We start from the raw sequence: 21,342 nt of genomic DNA, 5'->3' as shown, positions 1-21,342 counted from the left end.
AATATATATAAAAATAAAATTTAAGAGGATACTTCTTTAATTCTATTTATAAGTTATTTTATATATTTTTTACAGTATAAAAAAAATTTTAAAATTCATTAATTTATATTTAAAATTTAATAAGTTTTTAACTTTATTAAATATATATATTTTAATAATATATTTTTTCTTTTAACATTCAATAATGGATAAAAAAATTTGTGATAAAAATTAATAATATAATTTATAAATAGGATAAAAAAATTATTCTTTTTTTATCTTATAAATAAGATCAGAGCAAATATATAATTAATGATAAGAGGTTTTTTGCATAAATATAACAATTTAAGAAAATTTATTATTAAATTTTAAAGATTGAGAAAGTTATTTGTCAATAATTTAAAGTTTAGGGAAGGTTTGATCATTTAGCTAATATTAAAATATGGTTGAGTCATACATATAACTTTCCACGACCAATAGTCCCGTATACGATTCATTCTGCATTTGAGTGGCTATTTTTGAATTTTTAAATCCCTCGCGAACCTTCCACGAAACTGCCGCACCAAATAACTAATCGCCTAACTGATTTCATTCAATCTCATCTTTACCTAAACCCTAGGAATTACAGCGAGTAGTAGAGAGAGAGAGAGAGAGAGAGAGAGAGAGCGAGCGAGTGCACACAGTGCCCCACAAACAGTTGGCTTTCGTAGTGTGAAATAGTACACCATTATACGATGTGTTGGGCGAATCCCTGAAGCTTTCTCTCTCACATCTTCAATTTCTTGGAATTTAGTTTTCGCGATAAACAGAAGCCCAAGGAGACCTTTTGAAGCCCGGGGAAAGTGGCTTCCAGAAATTGGTCTTTCGATTGCTTCGATCTTCCATCGGATTGAATCGAGACATCCGTTTATCTTGTAAGATCGTGTTGTTGGGACTCATTTTTTAACTAGGGTTTCGGGGCGCTACGATTCGACCTCGATCTTCGGTTCTCTATACTGACTGATAAATTTTTATTTTGTTTGAGTTAACTGCCAGACGCTTTCCCTGAGAGAGATTTGCCATTTTCTCCGAGTTTGTTTTGGTCGAATCCAAATGGGTAAAGGAGGCCAAAACTACGGCAAACGAGAGAATCTCAGTTCCAATTCCTCGGATGAGGACACCTTCAAGGCTTGGGCTAAAGACGTGCAGGAATGCGAGGATTTTTACAAGGTGAAGGTCAAAGCGGGTTTAAGTTCAGATGAGGTTGAGAATCGCCGCCGGATCCATGGTTCGAATGAGTTGGAGAAGCACGAGGGCCAGTCGATCTGGAGTCTGATCCTTGAGCAGTTCAACGACACATTGGTTCGAATTCTGCTTGCCGCTGCCATCATCTCCTTTGTGCTGGCTTGGATAGATGGCGAAGAAGGCGGAGAGAAGGAGATTACAGCGTTTGTGGAGCCTTTGGTGATATTTCTGATATTGATTGTCAATGCAATCGTGGGAGTATGGCAAGAGAGCAATGCGGAGAAGGCACTTGAAGCGTTGAAGGAGATCCAGTCAGAGCACGCGAGCGTGATTCGTGATGCTAAGAAAGTTCCAAACATGCCGGCGAAGGATCTTGTGCCCGGTGATATCGTTGAGCTTAAGGTTGGGGATAAGGTACCCGCTGATATGAGGGTTGTGAATTGATTAGCTCTACTTTACGAGTGGAGCAGGGTTCATTGACTGGAGAGAGTGAAGCTGTGAATAAGAATAACAAGGCTGTTGCCGAGGATTCTGATATTCAAGGCAAGAAATGTATGGTTTTCGCAGGGACAACAGTCGTTAACGGGAATTGCATTTGCTTGGTTACTCAGACGGGCATGGAAACAGAGATTGGAAAGGTGCACCGCCAGATTCATGCAGCATCGCAGAGTGAGGAGGATACCCCATTGAAGAAGAAGCTGAATGAGTTTGGAGAGATGCTAACCATTATAATTGGAGTTATATGTGCTTTTGTATGGCTCATCAATGTTAAGTACTTCCTTTCATGGGAAATTGTGGATGGGTGGCCTAGGAACTTCAAGTTTTCGTTTGAGAAGTGTACATATTACTTTGAGATTGCTGTTGCATTGGCTGTTGCTGCGATTCCAGAAGGTCTGCCTGCAGTCATTACAACTTGCCTGGCACTAGGTACTCGTAAGATGGCTCAGAAGAATGCTCTTGTTAGAAAACTTCCGAGTGTAGAGACCTTGGGTTGTACAACTGTGATCTGTTCTGATAAAACGGGCACATTGACAACAAACCAGATGGCAGCAGCCAAGCTTGTAGCTATGGGTCCTAATGCAGATGCGCTGCGAGCCTTCAAGGTGGAAGGAACTACTTACAATTCCATCAGATGGTAGAATAGAGGCCTGGCCAACAGGTCGAATGGATGCTAATCTTGAGATGATAGCAAAAATAGCTGCTGTCTGTAATGATGCTGAAGTCACACAGTCAGAGCATAAATTTGTGGCTCATGGAATGCCCACAGAAGCAGCCTTGAAGGTAAAAGCTTTATCCTTTTCATGTTCGTTGCCTTTTCTCTTGTGAACCTACTTAAATCAGGGAGGCCGTAAGCATCTTTATTCTTTAACAATCATTTTGCACCTTCTCTTCGGAACCCAGGTTTTGGTGGAGAAGATGGGTCTTCCTGAAGATGCCCAAGTCGTAAAAGCAGCGAGTGCAAGTACCATATTACGTAAGTTGAAATGGGATCATAAAATTTTTACGTGTTTATTGCATTTAAGGACGTTTCTTTAATTGATAGTGAAAAATTTGAAGTGAGAAAACAAAAATACGGTATCTGAACTTTAAGGTTCTTGGAGGTAACTGATTTGGAAGATTATACATTGTAGTACGATTGGCTTGGCAGCATGGGAAACTTATTAGTTAATCCGTTCAATAGTCAATACACATGGTTAACTTGCTCTACCTTCCAATTTTGTGAAGGTTGTTGTGACTGGTGGATTAAACACGACCAGCGGATTGCTACTCTTGAATTTGACCGTGATAGGAAGTCAATGGGTGTTATTGTGAACTCCCCTCGGGGGAAAAAGTCACTGCTGGTGAAGGTAATTTCTGTATGTGTGTGTGGGTGAGTGGTCACTGCATAGGAATGATTTAAATGAATGAGTTGAGCATGTATGAGCTGAGCTGAGATTCAATCAAGGGAGCTAGGCTTGACTTTATTCTTCGGCCCAACACACTCCTGAATATGAGTTGGAGAAACTAGGACTCAGACTCAGCTTGGTTACACCTCTACACATTTAACAGTTACTTTGTGGGGGCATTATTATTACTTAGTGTGGAGGGTTTAACCTCATATTTTGCTAGAAATGTTTGAAGCGGAACCTTGTGACTGGGAAAAAAAAAAAACTAGGGTTAAAGTACAAATGTGCCCCCAATATATTTATGGAGGCATAATTGGCATTCTGAAGTATTTAAAGGCACAATGTCACTAACATATAGTAAAATGGTACAATTTTTCCTTGAGTTAACAAAGAAGTCTAACAGTGTTAACTTTGTAAGAAGGACCCTACATATTAATGGCAGGTAATTTAAAGAATATCTTACCACTGCCACGTGTTCATTCTTTATTCTTCATCCCTGCGACTCTGCTAACTTTTCTTCTTCTTTCTCGCACCGCTCCCTCTCTTTCTCTAATCTAGCCGTCACTTACCTCTTCAACCATCCCCTCTTACTCCTCCTAAGCCACTCTTTCAAGGAAGCAACTTCCACCCCCACCCTTTTTGTTTCTAGCCAGCGAGCCCCTCCAATCCACCATTCTCAAAGTATTCACCACCTTCTCCTTCGTTTAAGACCCCAGAGACCACTGCCCCAACCCCTCTATCCAGTCATGCGCTGCCACTTAGCTCTGCAACCCTGTCTCCAACAAGATCAATGCATTGCCTGCCATCTCTGTAACCTTGTCTTTGACAAGATCAAGAACTTTAACTCAACCCCACTTTAGCCACCATCATCATTGTAACTCATTAGTCTAGCACGATTCTTTGCTTTCCAAGCATAACACATAGGGAAGAACTTCTCTCAACCCCACATTAAACACTGTTGGCCTCGTTAATCAAGCTCCTTGTTGCTTTTTTCCCTCTCACCTTTTGGTTTCAATTTCCATTTTTTGGGTTGTAGATTATTATTGTAGATCTGGGTTATTGATTATTTCTTTGTATTTATTATCGATGACATGCACTGGTATTGTGTGATATTTTTGTTTTACGTTTTGGGTTCTGTACAATCTTTGAGGCTGGATGTATCTTCATCATCTGTTTTCTTGCTCTTCATTTTTTGATCTTCGCATATATTCTTCCCGTTATGCTTGAATCAATGGCAACATGGGAGGAATCACTAGCAAACCCTACCCAATGGCAACGTGCGAAGAGATAGACGGAGGTCTGGCAAGTGAAGGGAATTGGCTCATGGGTGGCATTGGGGGAAGGAGGGATCTGGGTATACAAATGCAGAATGGGAAAAGAAAGTAGAACGCAAATGCCTTGTGTTATTTTTTTTATTTTTTAATTTCTAAAATATATGCCATGTGGCTATGAATCTGTTAGTCTGGGGTGAAATTGTACCATTTTGAAAAAAGTTAGGGTCATATTGCGCCTTTAAATACTTTAGGATATCAATTGTGCCTTGGAAAAATTTGGAGGCAGATTTGTACTTTAACCCAAAAAAACTATGTTGGGACGACTTTATTCCTCATTTGGGGTTCAATCCTATTTTTGATTTAGATGGGTAAATATTGGATACTAGAAAATTTTCATAGGAAATTGGAAATTGGAGATTGGGTGTGACTACTAGTGGACATTTTTTCCCTATTCAAGCACGATTTTTTTATTGAAGCAAGGTTACCTAGAGTAGGAGCACTGGGGCCCATATTCTAGGCATTTTGCAATGTAAATTCTTAACAAGTGTTGATGATTGATGGAGATCTTGGCAAGTGCTGGTATTCTTAAAGCTGGTTTATAATTTGGAAGCATGTTGCTTGATTATTTGCTTGTATTACTTATGGCTCCCTGATGTGGGACTCTATCCTACCTTCCTTGTGGAGGTTGGGGTCTAGCTCTGATCTCAATTGATTGAGACCTAACTAAGTGTAGGGAACCCACCCTTTAAATTGTTTTATTAGGGCAAGAATCCCACCTCTTATGCAACAAGTGGATAACTTGTTGCTAATTCATGTAGTGCTCTGTGACACACTCACTCATCTCATCCTTATTCACCCTTGTTCTTTTATTGCTAATGCATAGTCTATACTTAAGTATACATGTTCTTTTGCTCGTTTTTCTTTCCCTTGTTCTCTTCACTTCACGGAATACATTTTTTGGTGACAATTGGCCCTAAAACTTAACAGGGTGCAGTGGAAAATTTGTTGGAAAGAAGCTCTAAAGTTCAACTGAGTGATGGTTCTGTTGTGAAACTCGATGATAATGCCAAGAACCTTATATTGCAAGCACTTCATGAAATGTCAACCGGTGCATTACGCTGTTTAGGTTTTGCATTCAAGGATGATCTCCCTATGTTTGAGAGCTACTCCGGTAATGATGATCATCCAGCTCACCAGCTCTTGCTTGACCCATCCAACTATCCATCTATTGAGAGTGAACTTATATTTGCTGGCTTGGTTGGATTGAGGGTGAGTTTTTTGGGTTTCCATTTTTTTAACTTTTGCTTTATCCACTTCAGTTATGATATATAATTGAATCTTGAATTGTTCATAGGATCCTCCAAGAGAGGAAGTATACCAAGCAATTGAGGACTGCAGAGCTGCTGGAATTCGTATCGTGGTAATTACTGGGGATAACAAGAACACTGCAGAAGCTATATGCCGTGAAATAGGTGTATTTGGACCCAATGAAGATATTAGTTTGAAAAGTATAACTGGGAAAGATTTTATGGAGCTACCTGATAAAAAGTCCCATCTGAGACGATATGGTTGGCTTTTGTTTTCAAGGGCTGAACCAGGTCACAAACAGGAGATAGTGAAGCTGCTCAAGGAGGAAGGAGAGGTGGTTGCTATGACGGGAGATGGTGTAAATGACGCACCTGCCTTGAAGCTAGCTGATATTGGCATTGCGATGGGCATTGCGGGGACAGAGGTATTTTGTTTTCCTTGTGATAACGTCATCCCTTGCGTGCAAGAATAAATAAGCATGATAGTAATGATGCGTGCAAGCTTGCTAAATGAATTTGGTAATCTTTTAACTTAGTTAGTTCCATTCTCTCCTCGTTGTAATGATTTGAGGCTTATTTACTCGTCAGATGCGGGCTCTTTGACTGATGATTATATGGGTTATTTGGAACCCCAATTTTTTAGTTGTCATGGTCTACCTGGCAACTTTTATCTTGAATTTATGCTGAAATGGTAAGTCTGTTTATTTTTATTTGTCTTTTAACACTGTTGCACTCTTCTAATCCAGGTGGCAAAGGAAGCCTCGGATATGGTGTTGGCAGATGATAATTTTAGTACAATTGTTTCTGCTGTTGGTGAAGGCAGATCTATCTACAATAACATGAAGGCTTTTATCAGGTGGGTCCATCTTTTTGTCTAGTGTCAAAGCTGTATATAGTTACATTGCATAATTGTTTTCCTACCATCCCCCAATGGATGACCTATGCAGTGTGCTCGTTTGCTTCTATGTTTAAATTAATAACTTCCGGTCCACACAAAATTCTTACTAAAAGTTTTTGATAATTTGCGTTTTTTTTTTAGTTCAAAATAAGAGGACTTTACTATCTCTCTTTCCTTTTTTATATGCAAGTCTTTCTATAATTGGAATAAGATTGAACTAAGTTTATGCTGCCTGCAGTTACGTCTGTTGAAATAATGATCAACTAAACATGTGTACTTAACTTGAATATTGTCCCAAAAAGTATCGCCCCAATGAAATGGAAAGAGAGAGTTTGGGAAACTGGACAGAACGGCTAGTCTATTTGTCTACAATTACATCCGATTTCTAAAATTGTTGGAGTAAGGCATGGATGTAGTTTATGACTAGCAAGTTTCTCCTGTGATCAGAATCTGCTACTTTCCTCTTTCACAATTGATATCTTTTGTGGACAGAACATGCAGTTTCCTTGATTTTGTTGATTTGCTACAGCTAATGCTCAAAACAATTTCTGTGGAAGTCTTGTTGACAGCCCTACATTGCATGAACATTTGAAGCTCTGATTTTTCATTTTAGTCCCCTAATCCCAGAGGGCATTTGATGGCTCCTCAGATGCATGTTTACCTATGAAATCGATATTTAGTTTTATTATTTTATGGCCGTGCTTAAGAATTAACAATAAATCATGTTAAATATTTTCCTGGTGATTCAAATCCAATTTCACAGGTACATGATTTCTTCAAATATTGGCGAGGTTGTCTCTATATTTTTGACGGCTGCATTAGGGATTCCTGAAGGACTGATACCTGTTCAGCTGCTGTGGGTCAATCTTGTCACGGATGGACCCCCTGCCACAGCTTTGGGATTCAATCCACCGGATAAGGATATAATGAAGAAGCCTCCTCGTCGTAGTGATGATTCGCTAATCAATGCATGGATTTTGTTCCGTTATCTGGTACTTTTCCCTCCCCCCTCCTTTTTCCTTTTCTCTGATGGACTTTTTATTGCACAATATGTTGATTATGTTTGATGCCATATATTTAGATGTTAAACTACAGGTGTAATTGTTTTCCTGAGTTTATATCCTGATCTTTGGTCACCCTGCACAGGTTATTGGGATGTATGTTGGGTGTGCTACAGTAGGTATCTTCATTATATGGTATACACATGGTTCTTTCTTAGGCATCGACCTTAGCCAAGATAACCATACGCTTGTCACTTATTCACAACTTGCCAGCTGGGATCAGTGCTCCTCTTGGAAGAACTTCACTGCCTCTCCGTTCACAGCTGGTGATAGGGTCATTTCTTTTGGTGATTCCCACTGTGACTATTTCAAAACTGGAAAAGTGAAAGCCATGACGCTGTCCCTCTCAGTGCTGGTAGCCATCGAGATGTTCAATTCCCTTAATGCCCTTTCCGAGGATGGAAGCCTTTTGACGATGCCGCCTTGGAAGAATCCTTGGCTTCTCTTGGCAATGTCTGTGTCGTTTGGGCTGCACTTCTTGATATTGTACGTGCCATTCTTAGCGCAAATATTTGGCATCGTGCCCCTCGCCTTGAACGAGTGGCTATTGGTCTTGGTTGTTGCTTTCCCTGTCATCCTAATTGACGAGGTTCTGAAATTTGTGGCGAGGTGTACAAGCGGGTCTCAGACTTCCAAATCGAAGACGAAAACAGAGTAGACAATTGAATGCAGTTTATAGAGAATTAACTCAACCCTCCAGTGGTTTGGCTGCTGCTATTCTTCAAACTGAATTGGTGGCCTCTACTCGATGGCAGTTTTGAGTTAGTATTGCCCTAGGTCTCTCTCTAACATTCATCCCATTTTATTATGAGTGATGGGTGGCCTTTCATTGGTTACGCTTTCTTTTTTGGTCCTTTGTTCTTTCCAATATTTTCAATGTGAAAAGGGATAAACTATTTTTTTTTTCACATATTTGGCAAAAACCGATGATAAATGGGTTCTTTTTGTTTTTCTTGTTTGCATGGGAAGGAATCTTAATGTGAAAATTGAGATAATATTGCTGTGCGAATTCTGATATATTATTTCTTCAAAGAAGCCGATACATATAGGAGGAGCAGATGAAAGTCCCTGAAATCCTCCCTCAATAAATGACAGAATAAACCGAAAAATAGAGATATTCTGTAGTTATTTAAATAATTGCAGAATATTACAAAAACACATGTAGAATAAAGATACTAGGGTTAGGGTTATAAGGTAAATGAGCCTAGTAAACATAAGCTCATTTTCAACACTTCCCCTCAAATTATTGAATAGAGATTCATCATTATTAGCTTGCCTATAAATTCGTCAAACTTGACTCTGACAAGCGGTTTAGTCATAACATTAGCAACTTTCCAGAAGGAATGTAAGATAAATCTATTACCTTGGCTTCAATTTTCCCCTTGATAAAATGTCCGTCAATCTCCACATGCTTGATGCGATCATGCTGGACAGGATTGTTGCCAATTTCCAGTTTGGATTAGTTATAGCCACATCAAAAGTTTCAAGGATTTCCTCTCCATCAATATTTGCCACAAAAGCCTTAAAGTGGAGATTGAGTTTATCATAAGAGACATACCTAATGGGGTGCCCAATATAGGTTCTTTTGCCTTTTTTTGATAGTAATAGACCATTGTAGATCTTTAGGACTTAGGTAAGATATTATGACTTTACCCTAGAATTGTAATGGGATCTTCCCCTCTTGCTTCCTGATTAGATTGATTTATTTCTGTCTTAATAGTTTTTGGCTCAATTATGGGCTCATGAGAAGTAGATGGGTTTTGTTTAGGTTTAATAGGCGATTCAAGGTGAATTGCAAACCCTGGAAACTAATTTTTGGGGTTTGGATCTAGTGTTTCAAGGTCAGTTATAGTGTGAATAGGTTCAAAATCTAGATAAAAAGTATTTTTAGTATTGGAGGTCCTGTGGGGTGGGCCATTAACTTGCCGCCTAGGTTGGTTTGCAAGGTTAGAAAAATCATTTGTGGTACAAATTGTAATCACTATTGCTCTTCCCTTGAATGGTTAATTTGGGGTAGAATGGAAGTGTTTCAACAAATTGAACATTCATAGTAATATAAACCTTGTAAGTGATCGGTGAAAAACATTTATACCCTTTTTTAGATGGAGAATATCCCAAGAAAATATGCTTTATGGATCAAGAGTCTAACTTTCCACCAATATCATTAAACATGAATCACATTTCGAAAGAGAGTTAAAAAGATATGAGTGAGGATAATCTTCACAAAATTTTTGCAATGGTATCTGGAAGTTTAAAAGTTCAAAAGGAACCCTATTGATGACATAGCTTGTAGTAAGGATTGTATCCCCTGTAAAACATTAGGAATATTACTTCCATGCAAAAGAGCTCTAGACACCTTTAAAAAATGTCTATTTTTTCTCTAAGCCACACCATTCTATTGAGGTGTATGAACACAAGTAGTTTGATGATAGATTTCATTTTTAGCAAGAAAATTTGTACATTGAGAATTAAGATATTCCTTGCCATTATCACTCCATAAGACTTTTATTGGAGTTTGGAACTGATTTTTGATGAATGCAAATTTTTTTAAAAAAATAGAAAAAACTTCATATTTATCTTGCAAAAAAAAAAAAGCTATGTTAAGCTAGTATGGCCATCAATAAAAGTGACAAAGAACCTAGCTTTAGAAGTAATAGCAACCCTAGATGGACTCTAGACATCACTGTGAATGAGAGGAAAAAGTTGAGTAAGTTTATATGGAATGGAAGGACAGGAATTATGGGCTTGCTTGGCAAAATGACAAGTATCACAATGGAAATCAAACTTCATTTTATTAATGGAATTTGGAGATAAGACTTTCATATAATCAAAGCTAGAATGACCCAATCTAGAATGTCATAACATAAGGTCTTTTTGAGACATTATTGAAAAAAAAAACAGAACCAATCTTGGAGCCTTCACTTTTGGAGTTGCCTTCAAGGTAATGCAACTCATTACATTTCTTAACATTGCCAGTCATCCTCCCCAAAGCCATATCCTGAAAGTTACAGCCATATTTGTCAAAAAATACTAGGCAATTTAACTTATAGGCAATACATTTTACAGACATCAAGTTACACTGTATGTCACGCACATATAAGACATTTATAAGGTTGATATTGACAGATATAACGACAATCCATGTTCCCATAACCTTTGCATGGGTATAATTAGCACCTGAACTCGAGCATGTTTAGAAAACGTGCTAAATTTAGAAAATAAATCTTGAAAACCTAAAATGTGATGTGTAGCTCTCGAATCGACCGCCCAAACTGTTTTGACCATGAGACTATACTTGAAGTGATAAGAGCAGTACCTACTTGGGCTACAGGAGTAGAAGGAGTAGATTTTTCATGAGAATATTTATCTAGATTTTTTCTCAGCATCGATGGTTCCTCATTGTTTGAGAAATCACTTTCACCCTCAGGATTGCGAACCACCAGGCCCTTTCTTCAAATGAGCAAGTTTGCCATGAATTTTCTGACACATCTCACAAGTATGACCCTTTTTGTTATAGCGATCACACTTAAGTGCTTTTTTGATTGTTGATCTCCATTCTGATTGCCACGAGCTACCATAGCCATGGTTTCAATATTCGGTGGGGGAGAAATAGGCAATAGGCTCAGTACTAGCTCCTTGTAACTTTCGTCATATTTAATCATGTTGAACGCTTGTTCCAGTTAGGGAAGAGGCTTCATACCCATGATTCGTCCACGAACTTCTTCAAAAGAATCAGTTAGTCCAAGAAGAAAGTCATAGCAGTGTTCACGATCAATTACCTTTCCGAAAGTAGGCTCCATCAGCATGACATGACCACTGGTGCACCTCGTACAAATCAATTTGCTGCCAAAGTCGCATGAGAGCACTAAAAAACTAGGTGACAGACTTCTCCTCTTGTTTGAGACCATATTTCATCCTCTTAACTTGAAAGATGGCTGTTGTGTTCTCCTTTATAGAGGATGTTTGTTTTGCTGACTCCCAAATCTCCCAAGCAAAATTAGGAAGTAAATAATTTTCACTAATTTCAAGAATCATAAAATGTACTAACCAAGCCATGACAACATTGTTCTCAACACACTAGGTCTCATGCTTCGAATCCTCTATTGTTGGTGGCATCAGGGTCCCAAGTGAGATTTTTTTTTTTTTTGTTTCTTCATAGCACGTACCTTGACCATTACAAGTAGTTATTCCTATTTAGATTATGGGAAATTGTAACTAGAGAGAGTGTGTTCTTGGTTTGCTACATCAGGAAGTTCGCACCATTCCCTTTGTTCCCAATCACTCCTGTTGAGCCTTCTCCAGACTTTGATGCTATCTTAGGGTTCTCATCGTCGGCGGCAAAGGCTCTTGGAGGACCGGTCAACACAGCTTTGTAGGACATGAGCGTTTTGATACCATATGAAAATTGAGAGAATATTGTTGTACAAATTCTGATCTATTATTTCTTCAAGAAAGCCGATACATATAGGAAAAGAGGAGCAGATGAAATCTCCTAAAATCCTCCCTCAACAAATGATAGAATAAACCAAAAAATAAAGAGAGATATTCTGTAATTATTTAAATAATTATAGAATATTACAAAGGGCAAAAACACATATAGAATAAAGTACTAGGGTTAGTGTTACAATGTAAATGGGCCTAGTAAACATAAGCCCACTTTCAACACCTTATATATGAGTTGCGCCAGTAGATTTGTCAATAATTAAAGAGCACAGGCGTGATTACCCAAAAAAAAACCGGGGGGGGGGGGGGGGACAGGTGTGACGGTGCTGTTTCTCTGTCGCCTGTGGAATATAATACAATTCAAACGAACATTTGAGCAAAGAAACAAAAAACTTGTTACTGAAAGTCTGAAACTATCCGGCTTCCAGTATCTTTTTCTTTCTTTCTTTTTTGATGGGCGATCAACTTGGGAACATAAGCTCTGGTTTTCAAAACGACCTCATGTTGTACGACCAAGTTATTTAGAGATTGAAACAGGCAACTAACCATTTGGAGGTCATGAAAGCAGGCAGAAGACGGCACAGGCAGGAGTTGGATCGGCCTTGACCCTTTGTCCACCTGATCGCTGGGTTATGTAATATTTCTACTTCCTAGTTTTGGGATCTCCCTCTTGCGTTTAGTTTTGTCTTAGCTGGTTCAACCTCAACTCATGTATATGGCCGAACTATGATAATCTAATCTTTTAGCCAGTCAGCGAGCTATTATGAATTGAACTTGACAAGTGCGATATAATATTCTAACAAAATAAAAATATGACGCAAGTAAATTATTTGAACTCTCCAATTATACGTACTGAAGTCAAACAATCCATCTCTCTCTTACTCCCCAAGAAAAAAAAAAAATGAATCCATCTGTCTTTGGTCCTATAGTAGAAATCTATTAGGCCCCTTTTGGTTGCTACTTATTAAAAAGTCTGGAAATGGAACGAATTAAAAAATTAAAACAAAAATAATTAAATTACCGCCTCTTAGAATAAGCAAAAATGAACTCAATTACTCTTAAAGTATATATTAAGTATGATAATATTTAATATCATATACCATAAATATAAGAATCATCATACTTATTATAAATCTAATGAGTTAAATTATTCTTTTTTTTTTTTAAACGATTGATCTATCTCTCCTTCTCCCCTTCATATGTTAGATTATTTTATGGGTTCGGATTAGCTCGGGCTCCGCGTGCTAATGACTGCCGAGATTCGTAGTTGGACGTGAAACCGGAAAGCAACAAATCGCCAAATTGTATTCATAGGCCTTTTGTTGCGCTATCTACAGTGTCACTTGTACGGTCTACGACGGATATAACCTCCACACCCAAACTACAATTTATTAAATATAAAACTTGACGAAATTGTTTTGCGGTAAGGGCTCGCGTGAGGGCTCTTGGTTTCGTGTGAAAAATAGATTAGGACGCGTTGGTGACCTTTTTGGAAGAACTGAAGTTTATATGTCAGGCTAGTCCAATATGGGCATTTAACAAATCATTAAACCAAATTTAAGCAATTGACTAGTGACTCCAGCATCACTGTTTGCTGTAACTAACGAACCAAACGAGCATCAGCAAATTTTTTTTTTTTTTCCTGGTTTACGACTCTGATCACTCCATTCTGCAAATTCCTCCCAGCATATATAAATTATAAATAATTTTTTTTTTATTCTGATTCCTTGTTTTGCTCCTCCCGTGGTGCTCCAATTACTCCATGTCAATGCTTCTCCTTCAAGAGAAGCAAACGGGACTTCACATCTGATTAAAATGCAAGGTACGTAAAATCGGACCGGTCATTAAATCGGTCATGACACTGGATCACGGGTTAGTGGTTCAATCGGGGTTGAACCGATGGCAAACTGGTCATGATTAAAATAATACAATTTAAATAAAAAGATATTAATTATAAAAATATTTAACCAAATCCAACCACTCAAAAGTCTAACAATAATAAAATATTATATTTTTGGACTTAGCACGCTCTATCTCTAATTTTTCATTTTTTGACTTCAATTTTACTTTTTTTGTTATCTTTTTTCCCAACTCAAAGCTCTGAAAAATAAAAAATAAAAAAAAATTAAAAACGACGTCGTTTTGGGGTAAAAGTCTGAAAAAATATTAACCCGATTAACCCAGTCAACCCACCGGGTTATACCGGGTTGAACCCGGGTTACACCAGTTTACTCCCTCATCGGGTTAAGAGCAAACCCAAACCGAACAGGAGACCGGTTCACCGGTTTCCGAGTTGACCCGACCGGTCCGATCCGATTTTCAATACCATGTTAAAATGTGATGTGTCTATTCTTTTATTTCTTCCTTTTTGAAATGTTTATGCGGACTGCTGTTTCATGTCACATTGCCACCTTTCTCAAAGGGTTGGGGATTGCCATCACAAAGTTCGACTTATAAGAGTTATATACTTGACCAAATATCTCTGAGGCATATCTTCCATTGAAATTTACCACTTGATATAATAATTAAAAGTGCATTATATTCTCACATCAAAGAAGGTGCGTATATCATTCAATTACCACATGTATACTTGATGGACCACTCTTTGTCAATCAGAACATCTCAATCGCATGTATATTGAATGAATTAATATGACTGCAAAAGCCGTAAATGATAGGTAAACAGGCCATTGATATCGATACTGGGTGAGATGAGTTTTTTTTTTTTTTGAATATTTAAAGGTATTTTTTAAAGGACCCATTGGTGAGATGAGTTTCATGCTGTGATTAATTTGTCATTGCAAATAGGTATCTCCCAAGATCAGGGGTTACGTACTCTACGTCAAGCCCATGTGTATAGTTGCAGTTGGAAAAACGCAAACATCCAAGCGTCACTTAATGCTCTTCCTTAATTATGCTCATCCCACTTCGTACACTCCATCTCACCCCAAAAGTCTACGTAGTAACGTAGCGCTGCAAATCTTCGTAACTCCTCTCAACCAGATTCACCAAACACTCTTGAGAGGAAAAAAAAAAAGAATTACCTAACATTTAATTTGCATTATCTTCTTCTCTAACCTTTCTACCAGTTTCTCTTCCCTATAAAATCTCCAACCTTTGTAAATTTTCCAACTAAACCCTCTCAAGGAGCCTTCCCTCTCACACTGCCATCCGAAACGCGATGTCGTCCACGGGGCTCCCCTTCTTTAACCCGTCTCAGCTGGAGCTCCTCCACCTGCCACATCCTCATGTCTCCGGTCCCACCCTCGGCGAGCTCCTCAAACGCGTCGACGATGCCCAAAACGACACCCCGCCCCACCGTATACTCCACCTCCCTCCCCCTCCTTCCTCCTACCCATTCATTCTTTCCTTCAACAGTTTAACGTACAGTGTCAAAGTCCGCCGCAAAATGACCCTCCCTCCGAACCACGTCGTTTCGGAACAAAGCAGTGCCACCAAGGGCACCAAGATTCTCCTCAATAACATTTCCGGCGAGGCCAGGGACGGACAGATCATGGGAGTACTCGGTGCCAGTGGCTCTGGTAAATCCACTCTTATTGATGCCCTCGCCGATCGTATCTCCAAGGACAGCTTGAAAGGCTCCGTCACCTTAAACGGCGAGGCTCTGGAATCCAGACTTCTCAAAGTGATTTCCGCTTACGTCATGCAAGATGACCTTCTCTTCCCCATGCTCACCGTGGAAGAGACTCTCATGTTCTCCGCCGAGTTTCGCCTCCCTCGCTCCCTCTCCGCCTCGAAGAAGAAGGCCAGAGTCCAGGCGCTCATCGACCAGCTTGGCCTCCAGAACGCAGCCAAAACAGTCATCGGAGACGAGGGCCACCGTGGCGTATCCGGAGGCGAAAGGCGTCGCGTCTCTATCGGAATCGACATCATCCACGATCCGATCATCCTATTCCTCGACGAACCTACTTCTGGACTGGACTCCACGAGCGCGTTCATGGTTGTTAAAGTTCTGCAGCGAATCGCTCAGAGTGGGAGCATCGTGGTCATGTCCATACACCAACCCAGTTATAGAATCCTCGGCTTATTAGACCGTTTGATTTTTCTCTCTCGCGGCCAAACCGTGTATACCGGCTCTCCCGCGAATCTCCCGCGCTTCTTCTTGGAGTTCGGTCACCCGATACCCGACAAAGAGAACCGGACCGAGTTCGCACTGGACCTCATTCGTGAGCTCGAAGAATCACCGGGTGGGACCCAGAGTTTAGTGGAGTTCAACAAATCGTGGCAGTTAATTGCAGCCAAAAGCAAGCCAGCCACCAACCGATTCTTCACCGGAACACTCATGGACGCCATCGCAGCCAGCATCTCCAGGGGCAAGTTAGTGTGCGGCGCACCGCATAGTTCCAACGTTGCAACGTCGTCGGTTCCGACTTATGCCAATCCATTTTGGATGGAGATGATGGTGATAGCGAAACGATCGGTGACCAATTCCAGAAGAATGCCAGAACTATTCGGAATCCGACTCGGTGCGGTTCTCGTAACTGGAGGGATCCTGGCCACCATTTTTTGGCACCTGGATGATACTCCTAAAGGCGTTCAAGAGCGTCTCGGTTTCTTCGCCTTCGCGATGTCCACCACCTTCTACACCTGCGCCGAGGCCTTCCCCGTCTTCCTCCAAGAGCGATACATCTTCATGAGAGAAACTGCTTACAATGCTTACCGGCGCTGGTCCTACGTCCTGGCCCATTCCATCATCTCAATCCCCTCCTTAGCAATCCTCTCTTTAGCATTCGCCGCCACCACATTCTGGTCGGTGGGCCTCGCGGGCGGCAGTTCCGGCTTCCTGTTCTACTTCCTCGTCATGTTCGCTTCCTTCTGGGCGGGAAGCTCCTTCGTGACGTTCCTATCGGGGATAGTTTCTCATGTGATGTTGGGCTTTACCGTGGTGGTGGCGATTCTGGCATACTTCCTTCTTTTCAGCGGATTCTTCATAAGCAGAGACAGGATGCCACTGTACTGGATATGGTTTCATTATATGTCGCTGGTGAAGTACCCGTACGAGGGAGTGTTGCAGAACGAGTTCGGGATGGAGCCACCGAGGTGTTTTGTAAGGGGGACACAAATGTTTGACAACACGCCATTGGGGGAGGTGACGACGAATTTGAAGGTGGAATTGCTGAAGAGCATGAGCAAGACATTGGGAGTGAGCATAAACAGCGAAACGTGCGTGACCACTGGGGCGGATGTACTGAGGCAGCAGGGGATCACGGAGCTGGGGAAATGGAGCTGCTTCTGGGTGACAGTCGCTTGGGGATTTTTCTTCAGGTTTTTGTTCTACTTGGCGTTAGTGTTTGGAAGCAAGAACAAGAGGAGTTAAATGTTTGACCAATTCGTTAACTTCGTTATATTCTCTCTGTTTTCTCAATTAAAACAATGGAAGTAAAAATAGCTAAGGCGCGTCAATATTCCTGCTTTTTAGTTTTTATTTCAAGAGAAGTCCCAAGAGATTTTTAATTATCAGTAATGTCCCGTGTGTCCTCAAATGATTACTCCCTCCGTGGTTTTTAACTGAATTATACAAATCAATAAAAATTAATTATCTATTTAAAATCACAATAATATTTCAGCTTTATTCTTAATTATTTTAAATAAAGAAATGATTTTTTTCAAAGTAAATTAATGAGTATTTATTTTTTTCTTTTTTAATGTAATAAGAGTATAAAAGTCTATTTATTAAAAAATATACTAACAACCTTTTATATTTAAGGATAAAAAAAGATTTTAAAAAATTAAACCTCTTATTTATAAAAATGGAGTAAGTATATGTTAATAAGGAAATGATTTAAATCTAAAAGGCCACCATCCTTGCAAGGTTACAATGAAAAAAGTGTCCAGAACAATGCTTGGAAGCATGGAGACTTCAGTGAAAATTTTAAGGGGATATATAATGCTAGTAAAAAATTCAGCTACCGCCACCATCAATGACATACGATTTCATCATACAGGGGAGGAGAAGGACAAGACTTTTTAAAAAACGTATGTACATTGTTTCATCCCCATTCGCCTCTTACATAGGAAGCCCAATTTGAACTTTCGAGCCAACCTCAATCCATTGCTCTTGCCCTTTGATTTCCCTTCATATGGGAGTAGCTTGTGTTTCTTTCAAGTCTATAGAAGAGGAAGTTTGGCACTCTTCGAGGTTCAGCTTTATCCCCTGTGTTGCCAGGCACCTGGTGCTGACTATGCTTTGTAGAGCGATAAGCAACAATGTTCTCTAAGCATTTTGTATTGGATGCAAATGGTGCCGGAATATAACCAGATTTTTTTTTTATATAATGAAAATTATGTCATGGCCAAGAAAATCGTGCAGGAGTTACAAATCTCAAGTCTAAGTTGCAAATTAAGGTTGATAGAGTTGCAAATGAGAGATATCATAAAACTCAAGCTACATGGTGTTACAATCAAAGGAGAGTCCTAAAATAGAATTAAACAAATAGTTTCTCATTAGAGAATAAATATTGAAATCACATGTTTATAAATAAAATTAGAATACAAAGTTGCAAATATGAGAGATTATATTTACGATAAAACGTTATCATTTTCTCACTTTCAAGAATTTGCAATTTCATATCCTAAATTTGTAAGTTGGGCTTGATAAATTTGCAACTTGTTTTTCTTTTCTTTTTTAATTTAGAAATGCAAAGCTTTGTTATTAGGCTTGAAATGAAATATGTCGTTATTTTCTTACTCCAAGGGATTTGCAACTTTGACTTCATGACTTTGCAACTCTTTTTTTTTTTTTCTGCTAAGGAATGAGAAGCTTGGTAGTTGAATTTGAAATGAAATTTATCGTTACTTTTTGACTTCCAAGGATTTGCAACTTCATATCTCAAATTTGTAACTTTACTTCCTAAATTTACAACTAGTTTTCCCTATTATATCAAAAAAAAAAAAAAAAAGTCGAAGCATTGGAGTTTGTGAGTCTTCCTCATCTCCCAGTTTGTTACCCTTAATTTGCTTTGTTTCTTAGTCATAAACTTCGTATTATAAAAATGGCATCATGACTAATGCAATTTTAAGAAACAGAGCTTGTTACCAAATTTTATGGGTTGATGAGGATTTGCAACTAATATTCTCCTATTTGCAACTGTTTAGAGTATTAATTTGCAATTAAAACCAATAAGGTGTAGTAATTTTGAAATTTTCAGGGCAAAATTCAAGGTTAAATTCATGTTTTTTAATTAAAACTGGGAAGTTGGGTTACAAATCATGATATGTAAAGTTGCAAATCTACAAGTTGTACTCCCATATCCCTGGCTAGTTGCAAATCTTATTTTCCTAAACATATGATTTGTTTGGGTAAAATCAATGTTAAGTTGTGTGTTTAAAGGAGGAATGCTATTTGCAAATTAAATTATATAAAGTTACAAATTTTGGAGCAAAGGTTGCAAATGAAGGAATGTTTAATTTCTATGTTAAACTCCATATTCTAAATTGAAAACAAGAAGGCTAGTTGTAAATTAAGGAATATTAAGTTACAAATTAAGGAGTCGTAGTTGCAAAGTCCTAAAACTAAGTCATTGATTTCTCATCCTAAAACCAGGCTAAACTTTTGGTTTTGAATTGAAAAAAATGAAAACGTTACTTGCAAATTAAAGAAATTTGAGTTGCAAATCTCTAAAATTAATCAAATCCTTTCTCTTAAACTTTGATGTCAAAATTATGATTCCAATTAAAAATGGGAATACTTCTTGCAAATATGAAAACATTAAATTGCAAATCAAGGAGTAATAGTTGCAAATATCTTACACTAACCAATTTATTTCTTGTATTAAATTTCTATCTTAAAAATGGGAACACTACTTATAAATTAATTTTGAGTTTCTAAATTGGGAGTGGTAATTATAAATTCTTGTAACTAATCAAATCATTTTTTTTAATTCAAACTTCTATGTTAAAATCATGATTCCAAATTAAAGGCGGGAATGTTACTCTCAAAGTTGGAAACTATAAGTTTCAAATTTGAAATAAGTAATTGCAAACCCCTGATCAATTCATTTATTATATTAAATTCCATGTAAACTTTTTATTCCAAATCAAATATGGAAACATCACTTGCAAATTAATGAACTTTGAGTAGCAAATTCAAGAAAAGCATATGCAAATCATTGGTACAAATCATCAGTTTGATTAATTGCAACACATATAAACTTCATTGAGATTTTTTCCCCTACCCATTTCAATTAGTTAATAGCTACAAAAGTAACAAGAAGTTCATCTGGTTTTATTCCTCTTATGGTTAACCAACCACCATATCACATCTACATAATAGCTTCATTTCACATTATTAAAGTTTATTAGCTTCTTCTCCACCTTTTATTTGATTTGTGTCAACAAATGATAGATGGTGACAGAGATGAAATTTCTCTAAGCTATTTTCCTCCCTTAAGTGAGCAAGTTAAATATAGTTGTCTAGAACATTGATTAATTGATGCAAGAAAGATGTCATTTACAACTATTACTAATAACAATTTCATTAAATAGCATCCTGGAGAAAATAAAATTAATCATTTTCAATGAATATACACTATTCACTACAAACTTTAGTTACAAATGTTACACAAAGTTATAAATTGCAAAGTAGTAGCTGTGAATTCTTAAAAAAAGATCAAGTAATTTGCAAAATTCAATTTTCCTTTTTAAACACATAAGGTCTGGTTGTAAATATTACTGCATGAAATTTCAAATTGTAGAATATTAGTTGCAAATTCCTAAAAATGATCAAATAACTTGCAAAATTCAATTTTCCTTCTTAAAAATTAAACAAGTTGTATATAGTTTCCAATGTCACTACACAAAGTTGCAAATTGCAGAGAATGATTCAATAATTTCCAATATTCAATTTTTATTCTTAAGAAAATAGAAACTCCAATCATAAACATTACTAAAATGAAGTTACAAATTACAGAGTAGTGGTTACAAGCCCCTTGGAATTATATGATATTCTTGAAAGCAGTAATTTTAGTTACATCTTTTTGAAATTGATTCAATTATTTTAAAGTCAAAAACACTGGATAGAAAATAGCTCATATGATTGCAACTCATATTACAAAAGTCTATTCATATGCAAGAAAATTGAAAAAAGGAAGAAAATGGAAAAAAAAATCTTTGACCAATTTACCAAGGCTAGTAAGACACACAATAATAAGCAAGGTCTCCAAACTCAAAAGAACTCATTGTTGTAGTGCATTTTTTAGTAACTAAAACCATTTGGCCAAATATATTTTTCCATAAATAAACTAGAGATGAA

The 21,342-nt window shown here is 38.0% G+C and overlaps 2 protein-coding genes across 2 annotated transcripts; both read left to right on the top strand.

Moving 5' to 3' along the window:
- The first annotated feature begins 631 nt into the window (after positions 1 to 631).
- On the top strand, positions 632 to 8,580 carry LOC129301032 (calcium-transporting ATPase 4, endoplasmic reticulum-type-like). The gene is given in 10 exon segments (XM_054939611.1): positions 632 to 1,636; positions 1,639 to 2,327; positions 2,329 to 2,484; positions 2,605 to 2,677; positions 2,929 to 3,050; positions 5,351 to 5,632; positions 5,718 to 6,095; positions 6,417 to 6,526; positions 7,332 to 7,560; positions 7,715 to 8,580. Coding segments are annotated over 10 exon segments (3,177 nt in total). The 5' UTR covers positions 632 to 1,071; the 3' UTR covers positions 8,288 to 8,580.
- Positions 8,581 to 15,119: 6,539 nt separating this feature from the next.
- LOC129301031 (ABC transporter G family member 20-like) lies at positions 15,120 to 17,645 on the top strand. The gene has a single exon (XM_054939610.1). It carries the CDS (start codon positions 15,253 to 15,255, stop codon positions 17,407 to 17,409), a length of 2,157 nt encoding a protein of 718 aa, XP_054795585.1. The 5' UTR covers positions 15,120 to 15,252; the 3' UTR covers positions 17,410 to 17,645.
- Positions 17,646 to 21,342: the final 3,697 nt, after the last annotated feature.

Source organism: Prosopis cineraria, unplaced genomic scaffold (assembly GCF_029017545.1).
Source record: "Prosopis cineraria cultivar Desert tree isolate PC_DT_omini unplaced genomic scaffold, ASM2901754v1 PC1858, whole genome shotgun sequence".
NCBI classification, from domain to species: domain Eukaryota; kingdom Viridiplantae; phylum Streptophyta; class Magnoliopsida; order Fabales; family Fabaceae; genus Prosopis; species Prosopis cineraria.
The sequence above is the reverse complement of the archived record's forward strand: the minus strand, read 5'-3'. Positions and strand labels throughout refer to the sequence as shown.

Excerpts from the sequence above, each read along its gene's own strand:
- LOC129301031 (XM_054939610.1), top strand. The coding sequence starts at position 15,253 with ATGTCGTCCACGGGGCTCCCCTTCTTTAACCCGTCTCAGCTGGAGCTC.